This window comes from Tupaia chinensis, unplaced genomic scaffold, assembly GCF_000334495.1.
Source record: "Tupaia chinensis unplaced genomic scaffold, TupChi_1.0 Scaffold000081_1, whole genome shotgun sequence".
In the NCBI taxonomy this organism is placed as follows: Eukaryota; Metazoa; Chordata; class Mammalia; order Scandentia; family Tupaiidae; genus Tupaia; species Tupaia belangeri.
The window spans coordinates 5097731-5113851 of record NW_006159542.1 but is presented as its reverse complement, the minus strand read 5'-3'; the positions used below and the strand labels follow the sequence as shown (position 1 = coordinate 5113851).

Below are 16121 nucleotides of genomic sequence, written 5' to 3'. Positions count from 1 at the left end.
TGGCATTCAGGAAACGGTAAATACATAGGTAAACATACAAGGTATTTCTTCATTTCTTAATCATTTGAACAAACGACGGACTGTTTAAAGTAAAAAGAGTAATGGCTGGGTTTATAACATGTGTAGCTCTATATGTATGATAAGAACAGCACAAATAACAGGACAGCAGTAAATGAGAAATATACAGCTGTAAGGTTTCTACCTTATATGTGATGTGTTATGCTATAAATTCATGGTGGACTGCAATATGGGAGAGATGTATATTATAAGCCATAGATTAACTACTAAATAAAGATTCATGTTTAGAATAACAATTAAAAAAAAAAAAGAACCAATAAGAACAAATGGAACAAACAGAAAAAAATAAAAGACAAACTTAAATCCAACATATCAATCAATTATATTAAATACAAATAGGGTAAATACTTCAGCTCAAAGGTAGGGGTTGACAGACTGGATAAAAAAGCAAGAACTCATGCATGCATACACTTCAAATATAAAGATGTAGACAGATTAAAAGAAAAGGATGAAAAGAGATATATTGTATAAACACTGATTCTAAGAAAGCTATAGTACTAGATAAAGTAGATTTCAGAACAATAGGTAATACTAGCGATAAAGACAGGCAACACACAATTTAGAAGGGGGTCAATTTGTCAAGACATAATGATTCTAAGTGTGAGTACCCAATAATAAAGTCAAATTACACAAACCAAAAATTGACAGATCTAAAAGAGGAAACAGATAAATCCCCAGTTAGAGTTGAGGATTTTGATGCTTCTGAGTTCTTGATAGGATAAATTAAAAAAAAAAAAAAAGGCAAGAAGAGGGTATAAAGCTTTTGTTTTTATTTTTTAAGGTTTTTGCCATAGGGCACATGAGCTCACCAGAGAGAGACAGAGAGAGAGGGAAAGTGAGAAATTACCCCCTAAAGGGAGGTGGCCACACCACAGTCCCTTCTCCTCTCAGGATTGTGGGCACACACACTCATGTGCCAGCATGATTTACATTCCACTGAGTCCAGGGCTTGAACTGCAGTTGGCCATGTGGGAGTCCAGTGCTGTCATCACCACAACATCTGCTGGCCTCCAGGGTATAAAGATTTTAACAATATTATCAATTAATGTGATTGATTTGATACTACTGGATATACCTTTTTTTTGGGGGGGGGAGTCAAGTGGACATGGGACACATAGCAAGAGAGACCATATGATAGGCCATGAAACATTTTTCAATAAAATCCAAAGATTGGAAATCACATAGACTATGTTCTCTGACCACAATGGTATTAAATTAGAAACCAGTAACAAGAAGAAAAACCAGTAACAAGAAGGAGAAAAATCTGGGAAATTTCCAAATACTTGGAAATTGAAAACATTTCTAAATAATCCTACAAAGGGAATTCAAGGCTCAAAGTTACTGTTAAATTCAACAAAACATTTATTCTACAAAACATGTCAATTCCACACAAACTCTTCAGAAATTGGAAGGAAGGAATACTCCTCTCAACTCCTTGTGAGGCCAGCACTACTTACACCCAATGTAGACAAGGTATTACAAGAAAATAAGGGTATACAGTTGGCTGAAATGTAAAATGGCATAACCACTTTGGAAAACAGTTTGAGTATTTTTTAAGAGTTAAACATGGGACTAGCAGTTGGAGTAATGGCTATGTTGCTGGACTCCCATGTAGCCAATCTCAACTTGAGTCCCAGACCCGGCAGCTTAAACTCATGCTGGGCATGTGTGCATGTGTGCCCAAGATCCCGAGAGGAGAATAGAGGAGAAGGAATTGTGGCGTGGCCATCCCCCCTGGAGGGTGATTTCTTGCTTTCTGTCTCTCTGTCTCTCTCTGTCTTTCTGGCGAGCGCACACACCCTATAGCAAAACCTCTCCAAAAAAAAAAAAAAAGACTTAAACATACACCTACCATATGATCCACTGATTGCACTACCAGTTACTTACCCCAGAGAAACCAAAGATTTGTCCATTTAAGACTGGTAAACAAATGTTTTTGAAAGCTTCATTTGCATTAGCTCCAAAACGAAATCAACTCAAATGTCATTCAAAGTGAACAGATTGTGATACATATACCTACACAATGGAATATTACTTTATCAATTAGAACAATAATGTAAAATAGGTGCATCTTAAAATAATTATGTTGAGTGGAAAAAGCCATATCAAAACAAATATACAATAAGTATGCACTGTAAGAGCCAACATATGTAAAACTGTACAAAACACAAACTTATCTACAATAATAGGAAGCAGATGAGTGAACAGGGAATGGGAAAGTGGTGAGCAAGAGATTCCAAAGAGCATGAGAAAACTGTTGGGAGTGATACGAACATTATCTTGATTGTTACAGCAGCCTTAATGGATACCAAATTCTACATTTTAAATAATGTATACTCCTGGGGCCAGCAGTAGGTGTAATCGCTACGTTGTTGGACTCCCATGTAGTTGACTGCAGTTCGAATCCCGGACCTGGTGGCTTAAACTTATGCTGGACGCATGTGCGTGCATGTCCAAGATCCCGAGAGGAGAATGGAGGAGAAGCGATTGCAGACACGCCATCCCTCCTGGGGGGTGATTTCTCATTTTCTGTCTCTCTGTCTTTCTGGTGAGCGCACGCGCCCTATACCAAAAACCTCTTAAGAAAATAATAAATACTGGGAACGCCTTTTGGGATTTTCAGCATGCATTCACACATACCCTGTATGTTTCTCAAGTTGCCAAGTATGGGAGTTGAACTACATAGCTGGCCAGGTGGGATGCAGTTGCCTTAACCACTACATCACAGGTTGGCCCCATAACAACATACCTCAATATATGTTTAATTTTCTTTCGACTTTCATAGAAATATTATTTTCTTGATTATAACCATCATTAACACATTATTGATTGAATATGAGAAACTGCTAATACTAGGACTGTAGTTCTTTGCCCTTGAAGGGACAGTTTCTGGAGTAGTAGTAAAAGCAGGTAAGGTCCAGCCAGTGGTGTAGTGGTTAAAGTGGCTAGATCCCATGTGGTCAACTATGCTGTTTGAGTCCCAGACCTGGGATCTTGAAAACATGCCAGGCATGTGTGCATGAGTTCCCAAAATCACTAAAGGAGGGAGAAATGGGACTGCAATGTGACTACACCCTCTGGCAAGCCCTCTAGCAAATTAAACAAACCAACCAACAAACAAAAAGCAGTTTGGCTTTCTGCTACTCTCAACATTTTAAAATAAAATATAGAAATAGTGGCTTTAAAATTTTTTATTTAATCCTATTTGTTACTATTTTTCAATTTGACCAGAAAGAGACAGAGAGAGAGAAAGAGGAAGGGAGAAAGCAAGCTACCATGTCGGTGACTTGAACTGTGATTGGTCTTGAGCAAATCCAGCACCTTTAATCACCATGCCACCTGCCAGTCCCAGACATTTTTTTTTTTTTTGGAGAGGTTTTTTGCTATAGGGCACGTGCGCTCACCAGAAAGACAGAGAGAAGACAGAGAGACAGAAAGCAAGAAATCACCCCCCAGGGGGATGGCCATGCTGCAATCCCTTCTCTTCCATTCTCTTCTCGGAATCTTGGGCATGCATGCACACGAGCCTGGCGTGAGTTTAAGCCACCAGGTCCGGGACTCGAACTGCGGTCGACTACATGGGACTCCAGCGACATAGCCATTATGCTCACTGCTGGTCCCCTTTTTTTTTTTTTTCCAAGTCATTTTTGCTATAAGGCACAGAGAGACCGAGACAGAAAACAAGAAATCACCCCCTGGGGGGATGGTCATGCCACAATCCCTTCTCCTCCATTCTCCTCTTGGGATTTTGGGCACACACACACACACACACACCCATGTGCCCAGTGTGAGTTTTAAGCTGCCAGATCTAGGACTTGAACTACGATTAACTACGTGGGAGTTCAGCAACGTAACCATTATGCCATCTGCTATTCCCTATTGTTTCAAAAATCCATGTAGGAGGCAGCAGGTAGCATGGTGGTTAAGGCACTAGATTCCCACATGGTCAACCATGGTTCAAGTCCTGGACCTGGTGCTTGCGGCCTCTCTATCTCTGGTGAGCACATGTGCCCTATAGCAAATATTAAAAAAAGTAATTAATAAAATTAAACAAATAATTTTTTAAAATCCATATAATTTATCACACTAACAGAAGAAAAGATAAGAATCCAAAGACTCATCTCAATAAATGTAGAAAAACATCCACATAACACCAATTATAATAAACACTTTCAGTAAACTGAATAGAAGTAACTTCCTCAACTGATAAAAGATTCCATAGAAACCCAATACAATAGTTAATGATGAAAATGATAACTTAATGATGAAAAATTGAACCTTATGATTGGGAACATGCCAGAGACCAGCCACTCATCACTTCTTTTATTCAACAATGTACTAGAGGGGCATAACCAGGATAGTAAGGGGAAAAAATGTAAAAACATAGATCAGAAAGAAAGAAGTAAAGCTGTCTTTAATAGATGACATCATTATTTTTGACAAATCCTAAGAAATCTCCAAAAATCTATTAAATTAATATGCAAATTTGCAGTATACACATTCAAAATAAAAAACCAATTGTTCATATATAATAGCAACAATTGTAAAATTAAAAATCATACTAGCATTAAAAAATAAAAAAGAGATAATTTAATAAAATATGAACAAGACCTCTATTCTGACAAGTATGAATTGTTGTTGAAAGAAACTAAACAAGCTTGAAATACCTGGAGAGACATACCATGTTCATGGATTGGAAGACTCAATATTACTGCAATGTTCATTCTCCTCAAATTGGTCAGTAAGTTTATTTGTAATCTCATACAAAATCTGTTTGATTTTTTTTGGTAGACACTGACAAGAAGACTCTAACATTTATATAGAAAAATAAAGTTCCCAGAATTGCCAAATATTCTTCTTCTTCTTCTTTTTTTTTTTGTTTTATTGAGAGTTTTTTTGCTATAGGGTGCGTGTGCAAGACAGAAAGAGAGAGACAGAGACAGAAAGCAAGAAATTACCCCCCAGGGGGGATGGCCATGCTGCAATCCCTTCTCCTCCATTCTTCTTTCAGGATCTTGGGCACACCTAGTGTGAGTTTAAGCCACTGGGTCTGGGACTTGAACCACAGTCAACTACATGGGAGTCCAGTGACAGAGCAATTACGCCAACTGCTGGTCCCTCAAATATTCTTTAAAAAGAACAAATTTTAAAAATTCAGAGTAACTGATTTAAGGCTTACTATGGAGCTATAGTAAATAAGACCAAGTGAAACTGGCATAAAGATAAGACGAACAGATCACTGTAAGAGAAATAAACTCATTTTACATTCAACTGATTTTGACAATAGTTCCAATCCAATACAATATGGAAAGTAATCTTTTCAACAAATGGTGTTGGAATAACCAAGTATCTATATGAAATAAAATGAATCTCAACTCATACTTTATGCCATTCACAAACATTAACTCAATATGAATCAAAGATCTTAATGAAAAAGCCAAAATTTCTATTAGGTAATAAAGGAGAATATTTCCATCTTGAGGCAGGCAAGATTATTCTTGAGGTAGGACCCAGGAAGCACTAACTACAGAAAAATAAGAGAAACTGGATTTCATAAAAATGACGAACAGGGAGCTGGATGGTGGTGCAGAGGTAATGCAACACTCTGTGATGATTCACATAGAAAAGTTCTTGGTTTGTGTCTGAAGATGCCCATGATCCAGGGCTGACTGAAGCCAGGATGGATAGCAGCATGAAAGACCCTGTTTCTGTCTCTCATTCATAAAGAAAAACATTAACTTAAAAATAAAAACACCTACTCATTAAATGATACTGTTTGAATATCAACAGACAAGCTAGAGGGTGGGAGAAAATATGTACAATACATATGTTTAACAAAGAACTGAGACCTAATAGAATACATAAAAAAAACTCCTACAAATTAGTAATAAAAAAGCAAACAACCCAACCAAAAACATGGGCAAAAAGGCTTAAACAGATAATTTCCAAAGTAAAATACACAAATGGTCAATAAGCAAACACAGATGTTCAACATCATTAATAATCAGCAAAATACAAATTAACACCACAATGAGATATTACTACCCACTCTCTGGAATAGCTAGAATTTGATAGCTCAATGCCAATGCTACCAAACGCTGGCAAGAGCATGGAGCAAGTAGAACACCCAGACGTGGCTGGTGGGAACATAAGATGCTATAGCCTCATTTTACAAAATGGTGTAAAATTTAAAAAGTCAAACACACTATTTCCCATGACCCAGTAATTAAACCTCTTGATCTTTATCCAAGAGAAATGAACACGTTTATGTCTACACAAAGCATGAGAGAACTATTTTCATAGTGGCTTTACTTTCAATAGTCTAAAACTGGAAACAACCCAAGTGAACAGGTAAATGGCTAAACTGTGGTATTTTCATGCTATGGAATATTGCTCAACATTGAAAAAGAATGAACTGATACATATAGCAACTTATTGAGTCCTAAAAACATTTTGCTGAGTGAAAGAAGACAGAGACAAAATCTGAGTACATATTATTGACACCACTCCTAAGTTCTTCTGCAGTCAGTCCAAGTCTTTCTGGATGCTCTGACTAGACAGAGGGTCTCAAGCTCTGGCCCCAGATACCATCAAATTTAGCCCCTGCCTCCACATTTAACTCGTTGGCCTAGAATTCTCTAGACGCAGAGGCTACCAGATAAGTTGTCTCTTGGTCAGCCTCAGAGAATGAATCCACTATGGGAACTAGACTGAATCTCTCATGCTATGTTTTAAACACAGATAATCCTCAAGTCCCCAGATTTCAGTTAAGTAATAGAAGGATTCACCGAACAAACAGATATAGAAAGACAGTGTCTACAACAGAGAGAAAAAGGAAATGAGGAACAGAGAAACAGAAGTAGACAATCCAACAGGATAGAAGCACCAAAATAAGGGAGAAGTCAGGGTGCAAGCAAAGCACTCCATTCTGCTGTATATATCTGAGATAGCTTGTAGGGCAGCTTTATGGCCAGATGTGGGCCTGGAATCTGCCTGTCAGAGTTCAAAGCCAAGCTCTGTCTCTTACTAACTCCATGACCTTATCCAACTTGCTCCAAAAAGGGTAGAAGCAGCATTGAAGACATTCTCCAATGGCTGCAGGCTGGCTTTGTAACTAATCTCTAACTATAAGTGCATTCTGGGTAGCATAACAAACTTTCTAGGTGCCAGGTAGCAGAGCAGTCACTGCTTCACTGGAAAGCATAAGTGGGCAGGTACCCCACACACCTGCCCCATTCCTGCCCATGGAAAGCTAGATTTCCCAGTGGGGCCCAGGCCAGGAAGTTCTATTCCAGCCACAACCCCAGTAACTGGGCAGAAGCACCACAAGTTGGTCAAATATCCACCCAGCAGAACCTCCATCTTCTCTCCCAATCTAGGATCTGGCTATGGTGTGGGCACTGGATGGCCCAGACCTTCCCAGCCTGAGTAGTGAGATGGGTTCTCTTGGACAGGCTCAGCAGGTGCCTGCCTGAGGGTCATCACATGTCAGGGATGTCTGGAATCCAGACCCTAGGCTAGAAAGATCTCAAGAGCTCACAGACACGAAATTTGAGCCCAGAGAAGAAAATCAACAGGCACATGTCACACAGCAGTCAGGAGTCAGGCCAAGATGAGAATCCTAGCCAGGTGCTCAACCTCAGGCCTGAAGCTCTGGCCTACAGGAAGACTCCTTTGCCCCCTGCCACTCTGCCCAGCTGGTAGGAGTTCCTGGAGAAGTTACCCACACCATCCTTCATGTTCCAGACACATTTCCCTGCCACAATCAGGGATCTAGGGGAGTCGGGGCTGCACCAGTTTGTGAGTGGCTTGAACCCCTGCATTAACCCTCCTGCTTTCTTTGCACCTATGTCTTCCTATCTGTAGAATGGAGAATGGAACCCCAGGACTCCACTGGGAGAAACGAAAGCAGTCATATTCCCAACAGGCTCTTAAACATCCTGCCCTACTCCATGAGACTGCCTAAAAACCATCCGAGTAGAAACAAGAAGGGCTGGAGACCTGAGGTCCCTCCTAACTCATATACTTCAGGATCTAAGGATGGAGCCCCTTATGACACCCAGAGAGAGAGCAGCTGGGAAATCAGCATGTGTCCCATAGGCATCAGGAGAATGGAAGGCCAGGATGACCCTGGGGGAAAGGTCCTTAGAGCCCTTTCCCTTCCCTGCCAGGGGAAGAGTGAGAGATTGCAGGCCAGAGTCAGGATGGGACCTGCTCAAGGTCACAGGCCAGGGACCTGCTAGGATTAACACCCAGGACTTCCGACTCCTAGCTCAATGTTCCCTTTACTTACTTAGCTTTCCACCAACCAGGGTAAAGAGGAGCTGTCTCATCTAGTTACCTACAGTCCTAGCCTGGTTTACTCTCTGCGTTAGTTCACATGGAAGCTGCCCAGTCCCAGGGCACTGGGCTTTGGGGGTAGAGATTCAGGAACCACATGATTTAGAGGTGCTTAGAGGAGGTGGGAACAGGGCCACTGGAGGACTCAAACAAGAGATGCCCTCTTCCCCCAAATCCATAGGACATCCAGATCTCCAAGTTCACTAAGGGAGGACTCAGACTCTACTGGCTTTAAGAACTGGGCCTTCGCAGCTGTTCCAGCTACTGCAGCCAGGTGGCCCCCGACCAGACCTCAGCCTACAGACTGGTCTGGCACCATGCTCACCTTGCTTTCACCCTCCCCTGGCAGAGCTCCAGAGCCCTGGCCAATGGCTGGCCCACTCATTCCCCGGTCCCCCACACCCCTACTCACTGATGGGGGCGTGTAAGGCCACGTGCTCCTGGTAGGGTGTGTAGTACTTGTACTGCTTGCCACAGAATTCACAGGTGTAATTGCCCGTTTCTGTCCAAGAAGGAGAGCAAGGGGGTGAAAACGGGCATCTGACCCCCACCCAGAAGCATCAGCGTGCTCTTCCGCCCCCCCCCCTTCCCCAAACTCCTCCTCATTCTGGAACCACCAACTAGAATCAAGCCTGAAGCTGGTGTTGGAATGTCTCCGTTCAAGTCCTACCTGGGTCATTTTGAGCTGTGTAACCTCGGGCAAGTCTCTTACCCTCCTGTACCTCAGTTTTCCTATCTGTACAATGGAGGTAACAAGAGGACCACCTTCCAGGATTGCTGTGAGGATTAAATGTCTCTGTCAAGTGCTTAGAACAGTACCTGGCACATGCCGCTCTCCTTCACTGCTCTACCCCCAGTCCTGGTGCTCAGTAACGGGCGGTGACCCAGGCTGACCTCCACTGCCACCTCTCCATCAGCCCCTTTGCAAGCCCTACCCTCTGTCATGGCCACACCCGGGTCCCCTGTCTGTCTCGAGGACCTGCCCTGCCCCTGAGGACCCCCCCACCCGCTGGCAGCAGGGGTCACTTCTTCCTCTCAGGTCCCACCAGACTTTATCTTTACCTCTCTTCTGGCACTGCCTAACTTCTTTCTTCTTAAAAATGTCTGATGTAATATTGTTCACTGGGGGAAAATTATAAAATACTGATAAATACATGTATAAAATTAAAAAAAAAAATAAAAGAGAAATGTCAATTAGCTGTAATCCCCAAATGAAGAGTAGAACCCACCCCCTTGGGGTAGGGGGTGTGTGCCTTGCCATCTGACCCAGTCCCACCCCTCACTCCTGTCTCCTCTGGGTGTGCTTATCTCGCTTGTATCATTTGTCTGGCTCCTGTGGCCTTGAATTAGCCAGCCCTGATCAATATCCTCTTTGTAACCCTGTGTATTCAATCGACAGTACTTTGTGGACATCTTGCCCAATCAATAAATATCGATCTCTACTGCATTTATTGGCTACACAGTTCCTGCTGGACTTAGGAATTTGCTGAGCCAGTCCTCTGCCCCATAGGACGTTTAGATTGTTTCAATTTTTTTCTCTATTAAAATAATGCTATAATCCACATCCTTACAGAAAGTTTTCCACATTAATACAAAATAAAGATTATTGTACATAATATTTGGACATTATTTCCTCAGGATAAATTCCAAGAGATGGGAAAAAGATCTGCCTTGTTGTCTTTTGATAACCCCAGCACCATCACCCCAACCAGAAAGGTGTGAAAATGACCGTTTTTACACACTGCCACCAATATTAAGCATTATAATCTTCCTAAAATTGCCTGACAGAGGAAACTCCTGGTTTTATTTTTCATTTCTTTGATTTCTATGGAAACTGACTATTTCCTATGTTTAATTAACTACAATTTTTCTTTTGTGACTTCCTTTTTGTGTGTATAGCCCGTGTTTCTATAGGCGTATTTATCTTATTAAAATCGCTAAACTCTTTGCAGATTAAGGACATCAACATATTGTTATACATGCTATAAGTAATTTTTTTCCTTAATTGGTTTCTTAGCCTGTTCATATATTTTTTTCTCTCCCAATATATTGAGTTGTTAGAAAAGTCATGATACATTTTTTGCATAGAAAAGCATAGAAAAAAATGTCATGACTTTTCCAATGACCCAGTAGAAGCTTTAGAATTGTTGGTTGTTAAATAATTTTTGTAACTGATGAATGAATACTGGAAAATGTATACATATTATTTGCTATTTGTAGGCTTCAACGTTATTTGGTCAGATAATATATTACTAATATATTAGTTATACTAACTATATTACTCAAATCCTATATAACCTTGTCTACTTGCTCTGTTAAAGATTAATGTTGTGATAAATCTTTCCATTTCCTTGCATTTCTAAATCCGGTCTGTGTAGTTAGCTATGATGTGGTTGATGCATGAAGTTTCATGAGATCAAACTCTTTACTGTAAACTGTATCCTTTGTTAACATGAAACTATCTTGTAACACGAGGCCTCTCCAAGTGTGGTCTCAAGACCAGCAGCATCAGCAATTACCTGGGAACCTTTTAGCAATGCAAATTCTCAGGATTTACCCAAGACTTACTGAAGGGCAAAATCTAGGGGTGGAACCTAGTAATTCCTGTTTTAACAAGCCCTCCAGAAAATTCTGATGCATGGGAATGTTTAAGAACCAGTGCTCTAACATTTAATTAAACTGCTTTATTAGTTCACCTGGCACCAATATGAATTTCTTGATAATTATTTTGTCAGGCCTTGCTTTCAATTTGCTTGCATGTGCCTAAAGACACTTCTCTAAATTTTCTTGTATTTTTATTCATTAAATAAGTACTATACTAAATGCCAGCCTAAAATGCTAAGTAAAGTTGTGGTTACTGTCTTCAGGGAGTTTACAGTCTGTAAAAGGAGGAATAAAAAAAAATAATAATCACATAAAAATTTAAAATGCGGTGCTCTCAAGGAGACACATACAGCACTATGAAAGTCCATGAAAGAATTCATCTAATTAACAAAGGAGAAACTGAAGTTCAGGGTAAGTAAAAGATTAAAAAAATTAACTAGGTATATCTCTAAAAAACCATTAATAATTGAATTATTTTAAATTAACCTGATGTCTTTGTCTTCTAATAAAGAAGATTATGCCATTTGCTTTTATTGCTATAACTGATTTAGTTTTATAGTTTTGTTTTTCATGCTCCACCCTTTCTGATTTGTTCCCTTAGTTTTCAGTATTTTTTCTTTTTAGAGAGATTTTTGTTATAGGGAGCTTGTCAAAAAGACAGAGAGAAAGGTGAGAAATCACCCCCCCAAAGAAAATGGTCATACTACAATCCCTTCTCCTCCATCATCCTCTTGAGATTTTGGGCACACACGCACATGCACCCAGTGTGAATTTCAAGCCTCCAAGTACAGTGTTTGAATCACAGTTGGCCATTTTGGAGTCCAGTGCCTTAAACACTGTGCCTCCTATAGCCCAGTTTTCAGTAATTTGGCATATGAACTCTTCTTGTTTTTCCATTATATTGACTATTCCACTATTTTCCTACATTCTCTTATTTTAGACAAGATATAGCTCTCTCTTCATAGTCTGTGGGAGGTCATATTTTGAAGTCTATCATTATTGAGAAAGGATGTTTAACCCAGTGCTTCTCAGTAAAGACTGTTTCGGGGCCAGCAGGTGGTATGGTGGTTAAGTCCCTAGATTCCCATATGGCCAACTGCAGTTCAAGTCCCAGACCTGGCAGCTTTCTCTCCACACACACCCTCCCCCCACCCCCGCTTTCTCTGGAGAGCATATGTGCCTTATAGCAAATTTTAAAAATAATATTAATAATAAAATTAAATAAATAATTCTTTACAAAATTCATACAAAACCAAAAAAAGACTGTCACAACATAAATTGCTAGGCTCCACCTCAGAGACTATCCCATAATTCTGAGAGATCTGAGAATATATATTTCTAATAAGCTTCTAGCACATGCTGATCCTGCTGGTCTGGGACCACACTAAGAGTAGGGCTGGCTTTAACCTACTTTACTGTATCCCTAACCAATACCTCCCTGCATTAAAAAAACAAAAAACAGAAACCCTCCTTTTCAGTATTTTAGAATAAGCTTTGTCTTTAACATTTAATTCTATAATGATCTGTAACACTTTAAACTTAGTTCTAGTTTATCTGGTTTTATTAGTCACAAGTCTTCTTATGATATGAATTCCTCATAGCTGAACCTTTGAGTGCACTCTGCCATTCCATTCATCAAAGTAAATCTTCAAATAATTTTGTGACAATGAGTGCATAGGAAATTTAGTATGCTTTTGTGGCCTCATTTTTCTTTAAACATAGATCACAATTTTTTTTTTTTACATATAAAATTCTTACATTACAACCTTTCCCTTTCAAAGCTTTCTATTATCTCTTGGGATTTAACATTGTAGAGAGGTCTGAGGCAAATCTATCTTGAATTCATATGTAGGTAACCTGCTTTTTTATGTTTGGATGCCTATATCATTGCTGCTTTCTTTTTTCCTTCAGGTTTATAATTTTAAAATGCTACTGAGATATAGGTACAAGTATATCCACATTGACACTCTCTGTATACAGGCTTCCTTTTAGTTTAGCAAATTTTTCTTCTATTACATCTCTGAGTTATGGCTTCTAGCCCACTGGTACTTCACCACCACTTACCTGAAATTGTTTCCCTATTGTTTATATTTATCATGTTTTTCCTCTTATCTTCATCTGTTCATGTTTGACCTTAATATCACTAATTCCATTTCTGCAGATCAATTCTATTCTTTACTATCTACCATGTAGGTTTTCACTCTGGTCTTAGCTTTTCTGCTTCCCTATAATCTTCTCATTTCACTCTTCTCTATTTTTTTTTTTTTTATCTTATCTTGTTGCTTTTCTGCCATGCAACTCCAGGCTCCTTTTTCATAGAGCGTGCTATGAACTGAACTGTGTCCCTCCGATACTCATCTCTTGAAGCCTTAGCCCCAGTGCAATGGTATTTGGAGGTAAGAGTCTTTGGGAGATGCTTAGGTTTAAATGAGGCCATAAGAGTGGGGTACTCATGATGCAACCAAAGCCCTTATAAGAAGAGACACCAGAGATCTCCCTCTAATCTCTCTTTGCCTTGTGAGGACACAGTAGAAGGTAGATGTCTACAAGCCAGGAATAAAGACCTCACCAGAATTTAACCACGAAGGCACCCTAATTTCCTCCAGAACTGTGAGAAACAAATGTCTATAGTTTAAGCCACCCATCCTGTGGTACATTCTTATGGCAGCCCATGTGAACTAAGACAGATCATATTTTCTTACAGTCTGCTAAAGTTGTCAATTTTTTTTTTCTTCTAGATTTTGTGGTCTATCATTTTCAGAGAAGTATTCTTCCTGAGTCTCCTATTTTTTTTTTTAATGTGGGATTTTCATAGTCCCCATGTTTGTTTGTTTGTTATATTTTTCAACCAAACCTGGGCATAAAAATCAAGTAACCTATGGGACCAGCAGGTGGTGTGGTGGTTGAAGTCACTGGACTACCACATGGCCGACTATGGTTCCAGTCTCAGATCTAGTGGCTTGCTTTCTCATTCTCTCTCTCTCCCCTCATCCCTCTCTGGTCAAATAGAAAAGAAAGAAAAAAAGAAAGAAAGAAAGAAAGAGAGAGAGAGAGAGAAAGAAAGAAGGAAGGAAAGAAAGAAGGAAGGAAGGAAGGAAGGAAGGAAGGAAGGAAGGAAGGAAGGAAGGAAGAAAGAAAGACAGAAAGAAAGAAAGACAGTATGAAAGAAAGGCAGGAAGAGAGTGGAAGGAAGGGAGTGGCAGGAAGGTAGATGAAAGAAATTTAAATAAAATAAAAAATCAAGTAACCTAGAAATAGCCCAGTTTTACCTCAATAGAAAGAAAACATGAATGAATTGTTCCTTCATCTTCCCTCTGCCTATTATCACAGTAGTAATTCTCAGACCTTCAGCTTAAGAGCATGTTGAAACACTGGGCACTTTACCTAACACACTCCTGCAGGACTTCTCTGCTCTATTATGGCTTTTGCTTCCTCCTACCTGGATACCTAATTCTCAAATCTGCTCAGCTGATGCTGATGTGGAAGGCATACTTGGCCAGGGTTTCTCCTCTTCCCCTGACCTACAGAGCTTTATTTGGAGGACTCGTCCCTTCAGAAAGCACTGTGCCTTACCCTGCTCCCCTTATTCCATAGTCTCATTGTCGTTTTTGGGATCCAGTGGCACCAGCTCGCTTATGAGATGGGATGGAAACATTCTTATCCCACAGAGCAGTTCCTGAGTGGTCACAGGAGTGGCCTCACACTGCTTCAGCAATTTCAGTCAGGCTGGGAGCAGCCAGGTTCCATTTGGTTTTCTCAATGCAATTCCATACTCCTTATAATTTGGGAGCATTCCTTCCAGGTTAGCACTGGTTGTCTATCAGACTTAGCTACAGACAGAACAAGTTTCATCTTGCTGTACATATTCCTGGGTAATTAACAGATACCACTTGTTTAGTGCTTTTCATGCATGTGTCAAGGGCTACACTAATTCCTTTACAAATATAATCTCATCTAATCCCCATGACAAATCCTAAAAGGTGAGTCTCATTGTCATCACCCTGTTGCAGAGTTAAGGAAACTATGGATTAGACACGTCAGAAAATGGGTGTGATAGCATGCAGCTATTAGATGTGGAGCTCATAAACTCTTGCCCTTGACTTTCTGTGGGTAACAGCTCTCATTATCATGCTCTGAGTATGACCAGGAGTGGGCTGGGCACTCCAGCAGCCCTGGAGAAACGTTCCTGTCCTGACTCACAGATGAGTCAAGGGATGCACAGAAGGGCTGAGTGGTTGAACTGGTGATGCTGGCATTCAAACCCAAGCTTGACTGATCCAAAGCCTAACTTCACAATGGTGCTGCCATAGTTGGAAGGGCAAGGTTGTGCTGGGGGCTGCTGGTAAAGAGCAGATAAGACAGTGACATGGGGGATCATGGATCCCCTCTGTCCCTGTCCTATACCTGTCTACGAAGGTCCGTCTCTCTCACCAGACCATGACTTATCTGAATGCTGGGAACATGCCTGACACATCCGTGCTTTTCCTGTGAAGCCTAACTTCCAGCAGTTTTAGTGCTAAGGATTCCAGCATTTTCTTCATCATAACATTCCTGTTTACTGAATGTTTACTGTGCATGTACATGCACTGTGCTAACCACGTTAGAGACATGATCTCATCTTCAGTTTCCCGAATGCTTTAAGAAGAGTGAGAAAGCAAGCAAAGAATCATCCTCTCACCACAGATGCAGGAAAAGTTAGAAAAAGCATCTGGGAGACCCATCCTACACCTCCCAAGGGCCCAGACCAAGCTCTGCCCTCCAAAGAGCTCCTCCAGCTCCAAGTTTCAGCTCCTCTGATTTCCTTCACTCAGATTTCCTCATCTGCTTGTTCTATGTTCCTATGCATTTTCTGCAGACTGCCTTAGATCCCTGTGGTAATGAGGCTGAGACAATAAAGAACTCCCCTTCCTGGGGGTGAGTGAGGTGCAGGACCAGACGGATAAGCAAGTCATGTACATTTCAGACTCAACGGAAGTGTCTCTCACCCGCGGTCTCACCACACCTGCCCTAGGCTGGCTACCCGGTCCATCCTAATCTAATCTCCTCCCTGTAGCTGTTCTGATCAAGCTCCTTCTCTCTTCATAAACTCTGGCTCTTTC

General features: G+C 40.6%; 1 protein-coding gene across 1 annotated transcript in view; it reads right to left on the bottom strand.

The window, feature by feature from the left end:
- Window positions 1-16121, bottom strand: part of ZNF618 (zinc finger protein 618) — a 120451-nt gene that overhangs the window by 27804 nt on the left and 76526 nt on the right. The window contains exon 10 of the mRNA XM_027769358.1: window positions 8831-8920. Within this exon, the coding sequence (XP_027625159.1) occupies window positions 8831-8920 (90 nt within the window). The remainder of the gene's footprint in view (window positions 1-8830; window positions 8921-16121) is intronic.